Source organism: Sorex araneus, chromosome 5 (assembly GCF_027595985.1).
Source record: "Sorex araneus isolate mSorAra2 chromosome 5, mSorAra2.pri, whole genome shotgun sequence".
Taxonomy (NCBI): Eukaryota; Metazoa; Chordata; class Mammalia; order Eulipotyphla; family Soricidae; genus Sorex; species Sorex araneus.
Window position 1 is genome coordinate 146,178,120 of NC_073306.1, and position 20,804 is coordinate 146,198,923.

Genomic DNA, 20,804 nt, shown 5'->3' on the forward strand with positions numbered 1-20,804 from the left:
GGGAGGAGCCAGCGGGCGAGCCCTGGAGGACGGGGCAGGATGTGGACACAGGTGAGGCCTGTGAGCTATCGGCACCACCTTCGTGTACTTTCTGTTTGGGGGCCACGCCCACAAGCCCCCAGGGCTCACTCCTGGCGGGGCTTGGGAGACCATGTGGGGGCCGGGATCAAATCTGGCCGTGTGCAAGGCAAGCACCCTGCTGCGATCCTACCTCTCTGGCACCAACTTTCTGCTTTTTCTTGTTCACTTAGGAAAAAGGACGGTGAGCGCCCTGGCAGGCAGGCTGGCCGGCCTCGGAGAAGATCGGGGAGGGGAGGGCCTCGGTCTGCGCAGACCCTGGGCTGTCCTCACTGCCCGTGGGCTATGGGTGGTGCTCGCTTGCCGTGCTGCGGGGAGCCCGGGGAGCCCCTCGCTCCACGGTTTCTCTCATGGACTGTTAGCACACGGGGGGCGCGGGGAGGGGCTCAAACACCTCAGGGCCTTGTGCAGCCTGGAGGGAAGAGATCCATGTGGTACCATGGGGCACCCGCCCCACATGCTGGGTCCCTGGCCGGGGCGGGGTCTGGCACGTCTCTGCTGAGCCCCGGGGTGGGCTCAGCAGAGACGTGCCAGACCCCGCCAGGGCGGGGACAGTCGAGCGGAGCTGGCGGCTGGGGCTTGGATCCCAGTAAGGTGCGGGAGAAGCTCCTGAGCGCCAGCAGCAGGCCTGGCCAGGAGGCAGACCCGGCAGGGCTGAGGGGAGGGGGACCGAAGCTGCGGCAGCCTCCGCGGTGAGTTCTTCGCTGCATCTCCCAGCAGAAGGGAAATACACTGGAAGGGAGAGGGGGCACGCAGGGTCACCTAGAAAGGCGCGGTCCAGCTGCAGACGGAGCCCGTGGCCCGGCGAAAACCTCTGTGAACAGACAAAATGCTCCCAACTTCAACCATGTAAAAATGAAAAAATAATTTGTGTATTGCCATGTACATGTACACACATGCACACGCACATGCGGGCCCAGAGTCACCAGCCCCAAGTCCACACGCCACCCCACGGGCTGGCCAGTGAGCCAGCGTCCCCCTGGACACGCCTCCCGCCCGCGTCACTGCTCCAGCTCGCCCTCGCTCTGCAGCGTCTTCATGGCCAGCCCCCAGAGGCTCATGCCGGAGAAGAACTGTCCCTCCGAGCCCCGGTAGGCCGAGGCGGCTGTGCGGCTACCCGGGGTGTCGGGCCCGTGGCTGTCCAACGCTGCCAGTGACGAGCGGATCAGGGACATGCCGTCGGCGGGCAGCTCCTCACTGGCGACGCTCACGTCTGCGTAGGCGTAGGCCGGCTGCTGTGCGGGCAGGGGCGCCTTGGCCAGTTTCGCGGGGTCCAGAGCGGGCTTCTCCTGCTGGCTGCCCACGGGCGGCTCCAGGGCGCGGAACTTACAGAGGCGGCCGTCAAGGCCAGCCCCCGCCTCTGGGCCCGGGAGCTTCCCTGGCGCGGGCAGCAGGGCCACGGCCACGTCCTGGGCAAAGGAGTCGGAGCCCGGAGGCTGCTCGAGGTCGGAGGCGTCCATGGCCTGGGCCAGCTCCTCCAGCGCGTCCGGGGCGGTGGCGCGGCAGTGCATCTTGCGGTGGCGCCGCAGCACGGCCGAGCGCGTGAAGCACTTGTCGCAGATCTCACATGCGTATGGCTTCTCCCCCGTGTGGGTGCGCACGTGCCGCCGCAGGTCACCCGAGCCCCCAAAGCACTTTCCTGGGGAGACCGACAGTGCGGTCAGGAGAGGCCGTTTGGGGGCACACATGCAAGCATGCACACACCAAGGCCTCTCACACACAGACATACATGTGTGCACACATGTAGGCACATGAGCACACACTCAGACACAAGCACACACACTTAAGCACACATGTGTACACACTTAGGCACATAGGCAGCACACATTCATGCACACACATACACGTGTGCACACACGAGCAGTCAGACACAAGCACACACACTTAGGCACACACACACTTAGGCACACATACAAATGCATACTCAGACACAAGCACACGCATACTCATGTACAGACATATATGTGTGCACACACTTAGGCATACACAAGCACACACTCAGACATCAGCAGACATACTTAGGCACACATGTGTACACACACTTAGGCGCACACACATGTACATGCATACCACTACACAGGGGCACGCAGACGGCACATGAGCACACACTCAGGCTTTCAAACACCTGCTCAGGTACCATCTAGTGCCCCGAGAACTGTGTCCCCGTCCTCTACTCTGGGCAGTACTGTATCAGAGAGGGGGTCACAGTGCCCCTTCCCTTTCAGCCAGGCGTGGGGTACTGACCGCAGGCGGCGCAGCTGTAGGGCCGCCGGCCCGTGTGGCGGACGCGGTGCTTGACCAGCTTCCTCTGCATGTTGAACGACTTGCCGCACTCATCGCATGTGAAGACCTTGTCGGCCGTGTGCGTCTTCTTGTGCTCCTTCAGGTTACTGAAGTTACTGAAACCTGCGGGGGGCCAGGCAGGGGTGAGGCACAGCGCAGGGAGGCCTGCGGGGAGGGGGAGCCGCTTGCGCAGCACGAACCTCTGCCGCAGATGTCACACAGGTGTGGCTTCTCTCCGGAGTGGATGATGATGTGCCGCTGCACGTCCCCCGAGGCCGCAAACCTGTCAGGCCACGCAGAGTTAGGGTTGCGCCGCACCCCGGGGCACCCGGGGCTGCCCCACACCCGCCCTCCTGTCCCCCGTGACGCCTGCGCTGGGGGAGTCCTGGGCTGCACGAGCCCCCTCCCGGTCCCCGCCCCCCAAGCTCCCCCGGGCACGGGCTCGGGGACCTTCTGAGATGGAGGCAGCAGGGGGTCACCTGCCCAGACAGGAACTGACTGAAATCTGTCCCACAGAAGAATGTCCCTGCCACCACTGTCTGTCCACCCCCTTCTCTGAGCCAGGGCCTGGACGGCCTGTTTGGAAGTAGCGCCGCTGGGTGTTACTCCAGGGCACAGGGTCCCGTGTCATTGGGCACACCCCCACCCCTCCCCGCCCCAATCTACCTCCTTTAAGCTAAGCACCCAACAGAAAAGGCCCCAGGAGTGCTCGAGGCCTCTGCGCCTCGGCCCTCCCGCGCCCTGGCCCAGAACTCACCTCTTGCCGCAGATCTCGCAGATGTAGGGCTTCTCGCCCGAGTGCCTGCGGAGGTGCGTCTGCAAGTTCCCCGCCTGCAAAAGAGGGCGGAGACAAAGACCCAGCGATGAGTGGGTGTTGCTGGCCTTGGTCTGGAAGTGACGTGAGTGCAAAAGGAAAGCGGCTGCACGGGGCCGGGGCCCTGTCTGGCTCCTAGTCGAGGACCAGCCCCGAGCCCACACACAGGGACAGTGCCCGGGCTCTGCTTCCCCACAGCTTTCTGGGCTCCTGCCATAGGGTGGGCGCTGTGGGGGGGGGGGGGGCCTGTCACGTGGAGCCTCAGGATGTCATTTCGCACGTTTCTACTCGGACGTCAAAAGCATCACTGGGATCGAGGAAGGAGACTTGTGCCCGGCCACTTCTGGCCGCTGCTCTGGTGAGGAAGGGCAGGAGGGCGGCCCAGGAGCACGTCCCCGGGCAGTACGGGTGTCCTGCCACACGGCTGGTCACTTCTACCTTTGTGCACACGTGCAAACCAGGACGCTGGCAGTGTCACTCTGCTACTGGGCCCTGGGCGGTCATCACTGCGGACAACTTAGCAAGGCTTTACAAGGAATGACTTACTTAGATGAAGATCACAAAGTAAGATTCCCATGTCAGGAGCAGCAGGAAACTAATAACACATGGCCTAAAGAACGGTGGAAGAAACGAAACTCACTAGCACCATGGGTACTCAAATGGCTCCTCACGGGGCTGAGACAAAAAACATGACTGTTGCATCAAGTCCCCAGTCCCAGTGCGCCTGTGCCCCCGGGTAATAGCACACAGGCACGTTCAATCAAAGAGTAGGGGAGTGTGGTCGGGCCCCGCTAACAAACCTGACTGTATAAATCTGCAAGTGAGGGGGCTGGAGCGATAGCACAGCAGGGAGGGCGTTTGCCTTGCATGCAGCTGACCTAGGTTTGATTCCCAGCATCCCATATGTCCCCTGAGCAGTGCCAGTGGTAATTCCTGAGTGCAGAGCCATGAGTAACCCCTGGGCATCACTGGGTGTGACCCAAAAAGAAAAAAAAATCTGCAAGTGAGGCTTCCAAGAGGTTTGGAAATGGGCCTGGCCACCTAGAGTGGATTTGCGAGGGGCCGGGGTGTCGCCTGGGGTTTGTAAAGGCTGCCATGTGGTCTTCCTTAGGGCTAATGGAGTCGGGAAACTGGCAAGTTAGACGCGACTTTCCAAAATATGAACAGGGCTCAGGAGAAAACAACTCAGTTCCCCTGAGCCACAGAGCAAGACTCTGGGAAAACACTGGGAGTCTGCTTTGCGTGGAGTGACGAGTGACAAGAGGTCAGTGGACGTCGCCATCAAAAAGAGGCATTTGTCCCCTTAGCCGTTGAGGAGCCTTTCACCTAGACCCCCACCTTAGTGAACAGAATCACCAGCTCCACTTCCTAGATGAGACACAGACCCAGGGAAGTCAGCTGCTCCGGTTACGTGATGCTGGTTTACACTTCATCACGCTCGCGGGAGCACCGGGAAGGAGTGTCTGAGAACGTGGGAGACACCCTAAGGATCAGCCCCCACCAGCGGATTCCCAGAACTGAACACTGCACCAGACATCGCAGACGCTGTTTTTACTGATCTACACACTTTGAGCCAAATCTAATGTGCAAATGTCTCGTAGTAACTAATCGTAAGATACTAATGTGGTGATAAAAGTCCTGCGTCTGCTCTCTCCCCCACTCTCCAAATGTCTCAGTGGACATGAAGTTTTGGGGGCCACAATCTGGAGCAACTAGAATCACAGAAAGCCAACAGCGGATGCGGACTTACCTGCTCAGCGAGGTGGCCCCCTGTTTTAAGTCATTTGCAAACCTCAGATGTGCTCTGGACCAGTTAAGCAACGATTTCTCAAGAGGTTATTTATTTTGGTTTGGGGGCCACACTGCAGTGCTCAGGGTACCACTCATGGCTAGGGTTCCAATCCTGCATGCAAAGCATGCGCTCTAGCCTACAAGACCTCGAGTTACTCTGTTGAGTGAGACACCCTCTCAGTTTGCAGCAAAACTGAATTTCCCTTCCCAATTTTTTGCCCTTTAGGGATGGAACCCAGGGCCTCACACCCAGCAGTGCTCAGGGGCTCTTCCTGGCTCTGTGTTCAGAAATGCTCCCTAGTGGTGCTCAGATTCCAGTCAGGGTGGCAGCCACACAGCCAGAGCCTGACCTCCTGGAGTCTCTCGGCCCCTGCCTTGTCCCTTATTAACAAAGATGAACAGCTACTTGCTTACAAAGCAAATATAACCGAATGGTCTCATCCTCACAATCAACAACGGTAACAGACCCAAACGGTCCCCAGGGCCTACAGTGACCCAGCAGTGAAGAGGGCACTTGCCTTGCACGTGGCCAACCCATGTTTGATCCCTGGCACCCAATATGGTCCCCCTAATGCTGCCCAAAGTGATCCCTGAGCACGGACTCAGGAGTAAACCACACGCACAACCAGGTGTGCCCCCCACCCGCCCAAAGGTCCTCAAAGTTAGATGCATTTGGGGGCCTACTTAGTACTGGAAATGTGTAGTTCAAGTAAGAGGGCACATACTAACCTCATAAACATGACCAAAGAGACCCAAGTGAAGAAGTGCAACCGGCAGCTGGGTGATCATATACTGAATTGCATGTAAGCTGTGTCCCGTTACTTGCCCTCCCGTCAAGTGTCTACCTGGGGGAAATGCGACGTGCTCTGGCCTTAGCTGCGCTGCAGCGCCCATGCCACGCCGTCAGCAGTGAAGTGCGTGGTCGGAGTCCAGAGAACGGTGCTAAGTGCTAATTGCTACAAGATCCGCTCAAGGCTCCTCGGGTGACGTTCCCAGAAAGCACACTTGAGCTTACCGGCACCTGTGTAGCCTTAGGAGACAGCAGGTCAGGGGGCAGGGGGACAGAGGGCCAGGGAGGCCCCGGTGGCACTCAGCTGTGGCGGTGCTTCCAAAGGGGGGGAGTAGCCCCTTCTGGGGCACCTGGGCGATCGGGGGCAGCAGCAGCCTCAGGAGCTGGGTCTGCTCTAGTAAGCAGGTAGATTTTTCAGTCGGGTGTGTGTGTGCGCGTGTGTGTGTGCGTGTGTGTAATGTTTTTCTTCTGAAAGGGCAGCAATAGGCCAAATCAAGTTTGGGAACTTCTGGTAAAAAGCATTCCACTGTGAAGTTCTTGTATGTAAAACAAATAGCCTTTTCCCTTTTGTTTTTTGGCCACACCCAGTGGGAAGCAGGGCTGACTCCTCTCTGCGTTTAGGGGTCACTCCTGGCGGGGCTCTGGGACCCACAGGCAGTGCCTGAGACTTGAGTCTGGGTTGGCCATGCAAGGTGCTGCCTTCCCAGAGCCCCCTCTGGCCCAGGCGTGGAGGGCCGGTGCGGGCTAGCACAGGCTGCTGCACCTTTACGGCTTTCTCCCCGGACTGACCCTGCTAAGTACGACTCTGAAGAAGCCACAGTCTTTTCTTTCAACTCTCCAGGAGACCACTTACGAACTCCTTCCAGCAAAGCAAGAGGCAGCGCCAAGGGAGCATCCGCACCCACGGTGAGGGCCAGCGTTCCCTCCACAGCCAGGCAGGGAGGGCCGGCGTGCAGGCAGCCAGGAGACACCGCACAGACATTCTTCCCGGCCCACACCGTCCAGGACTGGGCTGACCACATGCCCACTCAAGGGTCCACCCATGCCTGCCACATGTTGACCCTTCCTTCATTCCTTCCTGCCTCCCTCCTGCCCCCTTCTGGTCTCCGTCACGGAACTCCATTGTCCACTGCACTGTCACTCATCAGACCCTCCCGGCTGGCAGTGCCGGAAGCCTCCATGCGCCAGCCTTGCTGGGATCCCGGGACATTGAGGCATGCCATGCACAGGAGGGATGCTCTTCTTTTTTGGGGCCAGTCAGTGCTGTTCAGGGGACCATGAGGTGCGGGGGATCTGCATCAGGGCTGTGGGCGCCGCAGTCACACGTGAGGCCGATGCATGACCCTCTGTACTGTCTCCTGGCCCCCGCAGTGCCTGTACGGCCCCATTAGTGACCACAGACAAAGCACGCTGACATGGCACAAAGAGGGCAGCTACTGGGCTGCTCAGACAGAATCCCAGGTGGCGCCCGAGAGAGGTGCAGGGCTGGGTGACACGGCCAACACGGCCACAGGAGGCACTGCTGCAGGGAACAGCGTGAGCTCAGCCTTAAGTCAATGGAAGCCACCGTGGGGGCACATCCTGGCCTTGGTGCCTAGAGTGAGGGCGGAAGCAGAGCAGAGGGCCAGAGGGATGAGTGAGGCACCGTCCACGCCACCCCGTGGGTGCACGAAGGTCTCAGACCCCCTTTCACACTTGGTCCTCTCATCCTTGCTGGCAGAGCTACACACGTCAGGCCCAGGAAAGCTGCTGGCTCATCGCTGTGGGCACGCATCTCAGCATCCCACCGCCTCAAAGCTAGGAGCCCAGCGGAGGTCTGGGGGCCGGGCGTGGGAAGGTGGCATGGGATAAGATGCAGGAGGCCGGAGGTGCTCCAACTCACAGACTCCTCACGCTGTCGGCATCACGGCAGCTCCTCGGCCGACTGGGCAGGGAACCCATGTGCCGAAAGGTAAGCCAGTGCCCGCGGGCCCAGACATACAGCCTGGGCGGCATTCACGATCCGACCACAGGCTCCAGCCTGATCTACGAACTCAGGCTGAGTGGTACGAGACAGTGAGACCAGCTGGGGGTAATTGCCCTACTCAGAGGGGAGCAGGAAGAGCCAGCAAGGCTGCAGGCAGGGTGTGGAGCCCACCACGTGGGGACCCCAAGGGCTAGCTCTGTGGGGAGGATGGGGAGGCGGGGCTGGCCCAGTGCACGAGGCCTTTCCCAAAGATCAAGCCTGTGTCGCTGCGGCTATGGGCCTGACCGCTCGTGGAAGCAGCTTCCGGCTGTCTAGTCCCAGGTGGGTCCATGGCAGAGGTGAGTTCCCGACGGGTCTGACGCTTCCCATCACCACCTTCTGTTAGTGTCCGCGGGGCGACCTGCCCACGGGAGGGTCCTGCAAGCACTGGCTGCAGGGGAGAACCAGCACCGGCCAAACGGCCAGCAGAGGCCAGCTGCAGGATGGGAGGAGTCTGCAGGCCACTACCTCGACACGGGGCCAGGCGCTCTTCTGCACCCGCCGCCTTCGCCTTCTCGAGACGACACAGACCAAGCGCAGAGGAGACACAGAGCAGGGCGGGGCCAGGGGGAGCTCAGCAGGCGGGGCACATTCCTTACAAGCGGAGGCTCGGCTTTAATCCCCAGCACTGCTTGGTCCACTGAGCACTGCTGCAGCTCCGAGCACTGAGCTGGAAGGAATCTCCCCGAGCACCATCGGAGAATGACCCCTGTCCCAATAGAGAACAGGAGCAGCGGCCCCCCACGCTGGGGTAGACTAAAACCAGGACCGGGGGGCTGCAGAGACTACTAGGTTTGCACGTGGCCCCCCTGCACCATCAGGAGTAATTCCCAAGTGCAGAGCGAGACATTACCCCTGAGCACTTCGGGGTGTGGTCAGAAGAATAATTAACATCATAAAAAACCCCAAACAAACCTAGGATTGAATATATCCTTTACGGGAAAGGTGTTGTGAGAATGCACATGTATAATTATGTATACTGCACCTATTCCTAACACACTTGAACTCTGTTCTGTTGGGACTTTCTGATTTAGCCCGAAACCTTTTAGATTACAGATGTCATCAGAGGCTTTCCTCGTAAGACCCAAAATATGTCTTATCTGTAATAAAAATAAACATTGGGTTCAGGGGTCCAATTATTAACAGTAAATAAGAGTATTCCCACCTGAGAGAAATGTTTCCCACAAATGTTACATTCAAAAGGTTTCTCACCTGAAAAGAACAAAAAACAAAACAACTTGTAAAATCAGTCGCAGGATACGCACACTAGCCCGTCGGCAAGCCCGTCCCCAGTATCCGCACACTGACGCTGCTGCAGGGCTCGGGGCGGCGTCAGCACTGCAGGCTCCCCCCGTCTCTGCACTCGGCTCCCACCCTCAAGTGGCAGGCAGAGAAGGTAAAAGCGAAACCCGCATTCCCCACTCGGGAGACCCCCACCTCCTAACGCCCACTGACGTGGAAACGGACCACTAGCTGGCCAGCAGGGCTGGTGGAGGAGGAGGGATGGCGAATCCAAACCGCGTTCTCCTATGGCACAGTGTGTCTAAGCAGAGTTCACACGACACGTTAGCAGAGCCAGAGGGGGGTTTCCTCCGAAAAGGCAGGGCCGGGCTTGCGGGACAGCTCACAAGTTCCCTGGGTTTGACCCCTGGAGCGCGGGTCCCTCAACACCTCAGGGATACTCTTCTTCCGAACAGAAAGTGACAGGGACAAAGTGCCTCCCCGGAGAAGTGCCTCAATGGGGAGGATGCCTCGTGGGAGACAAGCTCCCGTGCCCACCAGCCTATCCCCAGTGGGCTGGGAGTGACTCGGAACAAGCACAGAACCAGATGGGAAATGCCACGGGGGCTATCTGCCCGCTAACGGTGGGGGCTCTTATACCCCCAAGACCCACGCCGCCTCCCCTTGAATCAGGAGGAATCCCTAAGCCTTCTCTAGACAAGAGAGGCTAAGCTCTTCTCTGAAACTGCAGCGGCGCCCTCAAGGGTGAGGGGGCACTCAGGACGCCGAGGAAGAAGAAGTCGCACTGACTCTGTCTGGGGCTACACCGAGATCTCAGCTGTGGGGCTCACACACAGTCAGGTCGTGAAGCCTGGGGAGAAAGGTCCCAGTCAAAAGACACGGGCCCAGGACCAACTGCTCTGCTCTCAGGGTCCCCTCCCTTGATTTTCCGGTGGTGCTCTGGGGTGACTCCTGACTGCACTCAGGGGCCTGGAAGACTGTATGAAATGGGAACCCCCACAATGGAGGCCCGGAGAGCTCTCGTTGACTGTGGCTCACTCGGTCAGGAAAGTCCGTGTTTGCAAAGGGACAGGGGCCCACCCTGAGGCCCTCAGCCTGCTCCTCTCCCTGCCAGCCCTAACAGCCCTTGGAAAGGGTCCATCACTCTCAACTCAGCACAGCACTGCCCGCTCATCTGACTGTGGTCCAAGACCCCAGCGCACACTGGAAACCCAAGGAGGTGCCAATTCCTCTGGAGTTTTGTTTTAAACTGACATTAGGCAGAGAGGAACAAGAGCCAGTAACAAAACAATCAAGGACTGGACGAAAAGTCACGTGAGTGAGGTCTCTCTCCCCACCTGTCTTACCGACCGTGACCGTGACTCGGACGCTGTGTCTGGGGGGCTGAGAACCTGGGCAAAGCGGCTCGACTGCTACTGAGCAGGGCCCGGGAAGCATCCAGCTATAGGGCTGTGTGGAACTCCTTAGCTGGTTTGCTAGCGACCAACACTTTTTCAGAAACAAGTCTCAATGATTATTAGGTACTAAGAAACTTAAACAACTAGAATGAGTTAAATTTTTCCAGGGCAAAGATAAGTGGGTTATACTTAGTAAAGTATGAAGTATTTTTTAATCATTAATAATGATAATACTTAAATTTTTTTTTTTAATTTTTGGGCTACACCCGACAGTGCTCAGAGACTGTGCCCTGGCTCTGCACTCAGGAATTATTTCTGGAAGACTTGGGGGACTATATGGGATATTGGGGATCAAACCCAGGTCAGCCGTGTGCAAGGCAAGTGCCTGATCTGCTGTACTTTTGCTTCCTTCCCAATAGTGCTTTATATTCAAATACGTGTCTAAAGCCCTTACTGCAGCATCCACTGTCCACACAATATGGTGCAATAGTAAACACCAAGAGAAACTCAAGACTCCAAAGAAATGGCAGAACATCTAGTCAACGAATGCAACGATGCAAGCACCTTTCTCAAAAGCAGCCTTCCTGGAAGGGTCCTGCGGCACCTCATGGCATCTCACTGCTGAGGCCGTGAGACCAGTGCCATTAATCTGTGATGTGCACCAGCATCATATGCTCCACCACAGGGCAGGAAAGGAGATAGTATCATATACACTTCTGTAACACCTTTAAAGAAAGCTTTTAGAAACTTTTTAGAAAAAGGAGGCATGAATTAAGATACTAAACGTTCTAACTTTCATTTGGAAACACCATAGGGTCTAAGTGATTCAATGATGGCAGCTTACTCAAAAGTTCTCAGGCGGCCTCCCAAGCCACAACTGAAAAAATCTGATATTTACATAACTTCTAAGATAACTTTCAGAATCACTCAAAGTAAATTATTGCAATCTTAATGAACCTGCATTACGGAATCACTGCACTTTTTTCTGAGATGAAAGGTGGAACCGATAAAATCCCTATTAAGATCAAAATTCCAGCTGGCTCTATGAAAGCATGCAGCGCAGCTCCGACCCCGGGGCTGCAGTGGCAATCCGAAATGACGGCATCAAGCAATAGCAAAGCTTCTTACAAACACAGGCGCACGCAGTGGTGTCCGGTCATCTGTGTCCTTCCCTCTCCTGGTGCCTGCGGGACTGAATCAGTGTACCTGTATGAGACCGTCTGTGAAGCTCCAGATTGCTGGGGTGTTTGAATGGTTTCCCGCACAACTCGCACGCATACTGTCTCTGTGTCTGGAGGGCCGGGGACTGGTCTTCCCGAGGGGCCAGCTCTTCCGGCCGCTCCACCTCGTGATCGCAACCGAAGCGCTCAGGGTTCCCAAGTCCTTCCTGCTCTTCCTGCTCAGGGCCTGGGCCGTCAGTTCTCTCTCCTGGGTTGTCCCGAGCAGGCCCTGTCCCCTGGGCTAACCCGCCGTCAGTGCTGGGGCGGGCAGCTGGCTCTGCAGGTCTCTGGGACTTGAGGAAGTTGAGTTTCTTCAGGTGCACGGCCTTTTTGAGACGCATCTGCTTGGCAGGATGGTGGCAGGGGGGCTCGGGCTCCGGGGCTGTGGCTGTCCCAGGCAGGGGTGGACTCAGGGAGTTGGAGGGCAGATGCTCGGCAGCCTCGAGGACGCACTCTGAATGACTGAGAGCACACGGCTGGTTCTCAACGACCCCGCTGAGCTCGGTGGCATTGCCCACTGCCAAGGGCTGCTCCCCTCCCCTCTGGTGGCCGGGACGGGCGGCGTGCTTGTAGTACTGCTTACTGTAAAAGTTCCGGAGCTTGGAGTAGTGGCTGGGCTGTTTGAAAGGCAGCTCTGGGCAGCTGCCATCGAAGGCAGCAGGGCCTTGTTTGGACGCTTCATCTGGGGAAGGATGAAGACTCGCTGGTGGTGACCCGTGGGAATGTGGGTCGTCCAGCACTTTGCTCGGCTGCCCTTGAGCCGAACAGGCCGGCAGCAAGGGAGGGTAGTGATCCCCAATGACGCAGTCGGAGTTGGGGTTCAGAGCGCCCTGTGCGGGGAAGGCGCTGCTACACAATGTGCCGGGGGCCTGCTCCCCAGTGACGGGTTTCAGGAACATGTGACACAGACTCAGAACGTTGGGCACTTGCAAGCACCGTGCGATGTCCAGCATGATTTGTACGTTGCCCTGGTTCAAATCTAGATGAGACGTGTACATGAAGTCCAGAATCTGTCCGATGCCACTGACATTTTTAATATCCAAGTGGAAAACATCATTCTTCTGGCCTGGTGAATTCTGAAAGAGACTCCTGGTAAAAGAAAGATCATGTGCAGTGTCAACACCTCAGCAAACCTGTCAACTGATCCCTAAAACACTGTCCACGCAGGCAGTCAAAACTCCTCTCCACCAAAGGCTAATAAGACTTAGATTTACACACTGTGTCTTCATTCTTTCAAAACACCTGATAAGACATCCAATAAAGTAATTCAGACAAAACAGCTTGTTCAATATACAACTTTTTTTTTTTTTTTTTGCTTTTTGGGTCACACCCAGCGATGCTCAGGGGTTACTCCTGGCTTTGCACTCAGGAACTACTCCTGGCGGTGCTTGGGGGACCATATGGAATGCTGGGGATCGAACCCGGGTTGGCCGCGTGCAAGGCAAACGCCCTACCCGCTGTGCTATCGATCCGGCCCCTCAATATACAACTTTTCCAGATAAATCTCAGAATAAGATTTTGAAATAGACTCACTGCTGTTTCCAGAATGTAACCCTGTAGATGTGTTTTGACTTGAATACAGACTGTGAAAACTGAAGGTCAGATATTTTTCAGTATTTCATATAAAATCTAGCAAATCTCAAGCCATAAAACATAAAACATGGGGCCGGAGCGATAGCACAGCGGGTAGGGCGTTTGCCTTGCACTCGGCCAACCCGGGTTCGATCCCCGGCATCCCATATGGTCCCCCAAGCACCGCCAGGAGTAATTCCTGAGTGCAAAGCCAGGAGTAACCCGAGCATCGCTGGGTGTGACCCAAAAAGCAAAAAAAAAAAAAAAAAAAAAAAACATAAAACATGTTCATCTTTAATTAAGTACCTTAAAGTATCAAATAATAGATAGTCACTAAAAATAGGAACCAGAGAGATAGCATAGCAGGGAAGGCACCTGTCATGCTCGAGGCCAACCTAGTCTAATCCCAGCACCACGGAGGGTCCCCAAGTCCCTCTAGGAGTGATCCCTGAGCAGAGCCAGGACTAAGCCCTGAGCACCGCCGGGTGTGGCCCCCAAAACAAAACAAGAAGTCTAAAAACAAAAAGTTGTAATAAGTTACCCTTGAGGCTTGATTTTCTGATTATGACAGAATGATCTATTTATCATTCGGAACACTTGAAGTGGTTAAAATGAAATATTATGGTCCAAATGGCAAATCTGATGGCTTTAACAGAAAATTCCCCATTTTTATCCTGGTCCCCTTTGCTGCTGCTCACAGACTGCCTTGAGTTCATGGCTGTGGTGCTGCCGTCCTGGCCAGGGTGCTTACATTTCTTTAGCTGCGGTGCTTGCTGGGCACTGCCCCCCAACCTTTTGTTGCTTTCTGGGTAACACCTGGAGACGCTCAGGGGTTACCCCTGGCTCTGAACTCAGGAATCACTCCTAGTGGTGCATGGGGGACCATATGGGATGCCAGGAATCGAACCCGGGTTGGCTGTGTGCAAGGCAAATGCCCTCCCCGCTGTACTATCACTCCGGCATCTGGACAGCCCCCATTTCTGTGGCGCTCACACGCACCTGGAACTGCAGACAGTGGGGATGCTGGGGCCACACTCGGTGCCCAGGAGCAGGGAGGGGGGAGTGCAATGCCCTTAGGTGGGGCTCTGCCTTGCCACCTTGTGGCTTCAGACCTTCACTTACTTCCCTGATCAAATCGGCTCATCACTTCAAACAGAAACTCCACTATCAAACCAGTGTTTTTCTATTTTTGATTTTTGGGCCACAGCCAGTGCTCAGGTCACTGCTGGCTCTGTACCCAGGGATCACTCCTGGTGGGGCTTAGGGAACCACACGGGGTGCTAGGGATCAAACCCAGGGTGGCCATGTGCAAGGCAAGCGCCCTGCCAACTGTACTATCTCTTCCAGTCCCTCAAAGAGAAACGAAAAAGGAGCCCAAACATTTTCACACCAGAAAAGCTATTTCAATGAGAAGGAAGTCTGAAATCCATACCTAAAATACTGGCTGAAGGCAGCGAGGACGTTCTTGTGTGCTTTGAAGCAGACGCCTTTTACCACAAGCGTGCAGTCACACAGCAGGCCCTGGATCCGCTGCTCGTGCAGCTGCTGAAGCAGGTGACGGCTATGCGCAGCAGCGGGGTCCATGCTTGGCCATGCACAAGACCTGCAGCAGAGAACACAGGAGACTCAGTGCTGAAGGGACTGGCAGGAAACACCACCCACATTCTCCACCAGGACTGTCTGGGGACAGCAAGGTCTTGGCCAGCGCTGCTCAATACAAGTGTGTGCAGAGGTGGCAACGTTCTACCAAGCTGCTGCCACATGGCTGTGTCACCAAGCCTCCTGTTCATACTGAAAGTGCAATATAGTCAAGTGTTCCCAGTGTTCTACACTGGGAACATGACAGATGATACCACGGGCACCTCTGGCTCGTACTGAGGATGGTCAGTGAATGAAAGCATCCACAGAAACGCTGAGAAGGCTGCAAGAGCTGGTGGGCTGGGGAATGGCTCAGAGCCGGCAGCGGCCCAGGGCCTGGTTCCCAGCACAACTTACTTCACAGCTCGTGGGAAGCTACTCCTTGAGCAGAGCCAAAGGAAGTGGGAATGAGCTGGGCAGATACTGGCAGGCATGGGTGTCTCCCAAGGCAGGAACTGGCTGAGCCCGAGTGGGGCTGACGCCGAGGAGGGGTGGAAGAGAGACCCGGCCCTCTCTTCTGACTGCCAGTCTGGCTGCTGTAGTCACTAACTCCAAAGCTGAGGCAGTCCAGATAAACAACCTATGCTTCTGCAACTGGCCAGCTGTGGCCCTGGAGTGTGACCCATGACCTCTGATTCTCGTTGGTTAGTGAATGAGTATCACAGTTGGCAAAATATGGAGATAACCCCCAGACAAATACTCACTGAGAGCTAGATAAAGAAAACATGGTATATATGCACAATGAAATGATTTGCAGCATTAGCAAAGATAAAGTTCTGCAATTTGCTGCCCCGTGAATGGATCAGGAGTATCATGTTGAGTGAAATCAGCCAGAAGGAGAGGTACAGACTCAAAAATATCATATGTGGGGTATAAAGAAATGTCACAGGGGAATATTAAATCTTCAGTGGCAAAAGAAACGAAGAGCAGAACTGGTCTTCAGTATGAAGACTGGAACTGGGGCAGGAGTGAGGGGAGTAAGTTAAGGAAGGGAACATTAGGACAACGGGGGTGGGGAAAAGTGCCACAAAGGCAGGCTGAGGGTGGGAGGAAACTGGGGACACTGGTGGAGGGCAGTGGGCAATGGTGAAGGGGTTGGTGCTGGAACAATATATTCCTGAAACTCAATCCAAAATATCTTTGTAACTGTAACTCACTGTGATTCTATTTTTAAAAAGCTAAAAAAAAAAAATCCAAATGGTCAAGGGGCACATGAAGAAATGCTCCATACCACTTATTATCAGGGAAATGTAAACCCAAACAATGAGATAGTACCTCACATCAGAGACGGGCTCTCACCACCACCACCACCAACCAGTGTTGGCAAGGATGTGGGGAAAAAGGGACCCTTACTTATTGCTGGTGGGAATGTCAACTGGTCCAGCCTTTTTTGGAAATCAATAAGGACGTTCCTCAAAAAACTAGGAATTGAGTTTCCATACAACCACCAATTCCAGGGGCTGGAGCGATAGCACAGCGGGTAGGGCGTTTGCCTTGTACGCGGTCGATCAGGATTTGATTCTCAGCATCCCATACGGTCCCCTGAGCACCGCCAGGGGTAATTCCTGAGTGCAGAGCCAGGAGTAACCCCTGTGCATTGCCGGGTGTGACCCAAAAAACAAAAACAAAAACAAAACAACCCACCAATTCTGCTGAGAACATACCCTAAGGGCCCAGAAACACAATGTAGAAAAGGTATCTGCACTGTTCTGTGCATTATAGCACTGCTCACAATAACCAGAATCTGGAAACAACCCAAGTGCCCAGAACCAATGACTGATTTTAAAAAGCCATGGTATGTCTACACAATACTAGGCAGCCATCAGGAAAAAAAAAAAATTCTGAAATTTGTTGATTCATGGATGGCCATGGAGAGTCTCATGCTGAGGGAGATGAGTCAGAGGGAGAAAGGTATCATAGTATGAGAATAACACCCAGAGACAATAGGAGGCCAGGAGGAGGGCAGGGTAGTTAGGACAGAGAAAGGACCAGTAAAACAATGAGAGTGGAAGATGAGTGCAAATGTCTTTTTTGATTTGTGTTTTTGGGCCCTTGGAGTATATTCTCAGGAGTGGAATTGATGCCTCATATGGAAGGTCAATTCCTAGTTTTTTGAGGAATGTTCATATAGTTTTCCAAAAAGGCTGGAGCAGTCGACATTCCTACCAGCAGTGAAAGAGGGTCCTCCTTTCCTCACATCCTCACCAACACTGAGTTAGTGATGTTCTCTCTTTTTTATTCTTTTTGTGTCACACCCGGCTATGCTCAGGGCTTACTCCTGGTTCTGCACTCAGGAATTACCCCTGGTCGTGCTCATAGGACCATATGGGATGCTGGGAATCGTACCCGGGTTGGCTGTGTGCAAGGCAAACGCCCTCCCTGCTGTGCTATCGCTCCAGCCCCAGTGATGTTCTTTTTGATGAGTGCCAGTCTCTGTGGTATGAGATTTCTCATTGCTGAGTTACATTTCCTTCATGATTAGCTATATACAGCATTTTTTCATATGCTTTTTGGCTCAATTTCTTCCTTGAGGAAGTTTCTACTCATCACTTCTCCCTGTTTTTTAATGGGGTTGGATGCTTTTCTTGTCAAGTTCTACCAATGCTTTTGGGATGTGTAGTGGGCAAACTTTCTTCCGGTCTGTGGGCTGTCTTTGTATTCTATCTTCATTTCCTTTGAGGCTCATAATCTTACAAATGTTCCATTTGTTTATGTTTGCTTCCACTTGCTTGGTCAGTAGCAATTTCATCTTTTAAGATGCTTCTAATTTGAATGTCACAGAGAGATCTACCTATGTTTTTCTGCTATACATCATATGGAATCAGGTCTGATATCAAGGTCTTTAATCCATTTGATTTGAATTTTATTTATGGCATCAAGAAGAGGTACAAATTCTTTTTTTTTCTTTTTGGGTCACACCCAACAATGCTCAGGGGTTACTCCTGACTCTGCACTCTGGAATTACTCCTGGTGGTGCTTGGGGGACCATATGGAATGCCGGGAATCGAACCCAGGTCAGCCACGTGCAAGGCAAACACCTTACCCTCTGTACTATCGCTCTTGCCCCCCAAATTCATTTTTTTGCATATCGCCATCCACTATTCCCAGCACCACTGTTGAAGTGACTTTCCCTGCCCCACTTCATATTTTTTGCTCCTTTAACACAAATGAACTGATCATATACTTGAGGGTCACTGTCTTTGGATTTCTCTGGATTTTCAATTCTATTCCACTGATGGGAACATCTTTCTTCCAGTACCATGCTGTTTTTTTGTTTGTTTGTTTGTTTTTGGGTCACACCCAGCGATGCACAGGGGTTACTCCTGGTTCTTCACTCAGGAATTACCCCTGGTGGTGCTCAGGGGACCATATGGGATGCTGGGATTAGAACCCGGGTCGGCCGCGTGCAAGGCAAATGCCCTACCCGCTGTGCTATCGCTCCAGCCCCTACCATGCTGTTTTAATTACTACTGCTTGAAGGTAGAAAGTGATGCCACCCAGCTTCTTTTCCCCAAGAATTGCTTTGGCTATTCCAAGGGCTTTGTTGTTATGGAACAATGAATTCCAGAAGTGTTTAATCTACTTTTTTGAAAACTGTCATGGGTATACTTATAGGAACTGCACTGAATCTATATAATGCTTTGGGGAGTACTGCCATTTTAATGATATTAATCCCCCCCAATCCATGAGCAGGGGTATTTCCATTTTTTTGTGTCTTTTAAAATTTCTTTAGTATTTTCTAGTTTTCTTTGAGTAAGTCTTTCAACTCTTTAGTTAAGCTGGTTCCAAGGTACTAGATTTTCTGAGGCACAATTTGTGAATGGGATTGTTTTTAAAATTTCTGTCTTCTATTTTGTTATTTGCATATAGAAAGTCATGGACTTTTACATGTTACTTTTGTAGCCTGCCATTCTGCTACACAAATCTATTTTTTCTAAGATCTTTTGTAGTCATCAGTGTTTTCTAAATACAGCTTCATGTCATCCACAAATGAACATGACCTCCCATGAGAAAAACAGGCATCAAAACACAGAACTTTCCTCCAGAGACTCAAATGTCAAAATGCAGCAAAAACTGAAGCTACATTAAACATTTTGGATCCCTACAGAAGTGATACTGAGAGTTACGAACTGCTCTGCAGTTTATCATGCATACTTGTCCGTATTAATGAGGATCTCCGACTGCTTCACAACATTAACCTAGCACCTCACCCTCAGGTGTCATGAGAGCTTCAACAACAGAGACAGCATCTTATTACTTCTTATGTGTGCTGAGAGTAACCATCTCAAGTAACATGTACCATAGCTAGAAACGGTAATAGACACGAAATATTTATCTAGCGCTTCCTATGTCCCAGGCATGCTTCTAAGCCCTTGCCCCACTCATTTAATTTCCCAAACCACCACAGGTGGACACAACACAGATGCAGGACAGAGGCACTGGGTGGATGAAGACTGCATGGCTGAGGGGGGGAGCTAGACCTTGTCCCAGCAAACATGTGCAGACTGGGGGCAGTGGGGTGGGCAGCAGGGGGTGAAGCTGGGTCCCTCTCAGGCCAGGCTCTAAAGGGCTCCCTGCATGCATGCATGCCCCACTGAGGAACAGGGAGAGATGCTTCCTGTGCACTGCCTTCTCATCCCCCCTCCCTGAGACTGGTATGGCTGCCCTGGTCCCCACCTGCAACGGAACACCCCTCGCTGGGAATGTATGCAGCTGGCCCGACCCAGAAGGCTGGGAGTCTGTAAGTCACAGTTCCGGGTTGTCTGGTGTAAGGTAGAGAACCTGACCTGGTACCTCTGGGTTGGTTCCAGTGCTGGGGGAGATTTAGGAAGCATGAGGATCCAGACGGCGAGTCAACCCAGGGAGGTGACTCCAGAGCCACATTCACTGCAGAGAGCAGAGACTCCATCTCTAGCAGGCTGGGACATGCCTTCCACGCCACCCATGGAAGCAGCAGGGTGGCTGCTCTGCGTGCCCGGCACTGTGGGCATGAAGTGACCCGCTCGGATCCAGTTTCTATACCCTACCATCCAAGTGGGTGATCCAGTCTCCTGTGCCTCACTGGCCGTGACGGTGACCCGCTCAGATCATCCCTGTACTTCACCATCCATGCAGGTGACCCGCTCAGATCCAGTCCCTGTACCTCACCATCCGTGCAGGTGACCCACTCAGATCATCCCTGTACCTCACCATCCGTGCAGGTGACCCGCTCAGATCATCCCTGTACCTCACCATCCACGCAGGTGACCCGCTCAGACCCAGTCCCTGTACCTCACCATCCACGCAGGTGACCCGCTCAGACCCAGTCCCTGTACCTCACCATCCACGCAGGTGACCCGCTCAGACCCAGTCCCTGTACCTCACCATCCACGCAGGTGACCCGCTCAGACCCAGTCCCTGTACCTCACCATCCATGCAGGTGACCCGCTCAGACCCACGGTGACGGGGCCAGCAAGCACCACACCGAAGCTCTACACCAGGGGGCCGGGCGCGGGCACGCCCCTGGAGAAGGTGATAACACCCAGTTTTGCGGAGGAGAACCAATCACGTGAGCGCCTGCGACCGCCTCTGCTGGGGGTAAGGGACTTCTTCCCCTCGCGCGAAGGCGCACTCCGGGGCGGGGCCGAGGGTGGGAGGAAGTCCTGAGCGCCCCCGACAGCCGCGGGACGAACACCTGCTCCCAGCTGGGGTCCCCTGCGGGAGGGGCCGGGGGCCGGGCGCGGCCGGGGCGGGGGAGCCCGAGTGGGCGGCCCGAGGCCCCGCTCCGCCCGGGCCTTGCCACTGCGGCCCCGGGAGGGCGTGTGGGGGGCGCGGGCGACGTGGGAAGGCCGCGGCCCCCCGCCCGACGCCGCCTTACCTCGGGGGCCGCGCCTGCCGCCGCTCGCTCCCCTCGGCGAAGCCCGCCTGGCCGCCGAACCGTCCGACGACGCCCCCTCGGCCGGCCGGGCCCGCCCCCCGGCTTCCGGCGCGTCAC

General features: G+C 54.8%; 1 protein-coding gene across 2 annotated transcripts; it reads right to left on the reverse strand.

Moving 5' to 3' along the window:
• Positions 1–921: 921 nt before the first annotated feature.
• ZBTB49 (zinc finger and BTB domain containing 49) lies at positions 922–20,798 on the reverse strand. 2 transcript variants are annotated; one of them, XM_055139792.1, is made up of 8 exons: positions 20,688–20,798; positions 14,625–14,795; positions 11,607–12,709; positions 8,927–8,973; positions 3,119–3,192; positions 2,562–2,644; positions 2,323–2,484; positions 922–1,717 (listed from the first exon to the last, which is right to left on the reverse strand). In XM_055139792.1, the coding sequence occupies exons 2-8, from the start codon at positions 14,774–14,776 to the stop codon at positions 1,080–1,082; spliced, it is 2,259 nt and encodes a 752-aa protein (XP_054995767.1). In that variant the 5' UTR covers positions 14,777–14,795; positions 20,688–20,798; the 3' UTR covers positions 922–1,079. The 2 variants fall into 2 exon arrangements, with proteins under 2 accessions (XP_054995767.1, XP_054995768.1); XM_055139793.1 differs by lacking the exon at positions 20,688–20,798 and having other exon boundaries at positions 11,607–12,696; positions 14,625–14,722.
• Between the last annotated feature and the right edge of the window lie 6 nt (positions 20,799–20,804).

What these genes read in the sequence shown, in the direction of transcription:
- ZBTB49 (XM_055139792.1), bottom strand. Translation starts at nt 14,776, where the DNA reads ATGGACCCCGCTGCTGCGCATAGCCGTCACCTGCTTCAGCAGCTGCAC. An exon ending in GTGGGAAACATTTCTCTCAG is followed by an intron (nt 3,193 to 8,926) that starts GTGGGAATACTC and finishes CCTCTTTTGCAG; the next exon opens with GCGGGGAACTTGCAGACGCA. An exon ending in CTACAGCTGCGCCGCCTGCG is followed by an intron (nt 1,718 to 2,322) that starts GTCAGTACCCCA and finishes CGGTCTCCCCAG; the next exon opens with GAAAGTGCTTTGGGGGCTCG.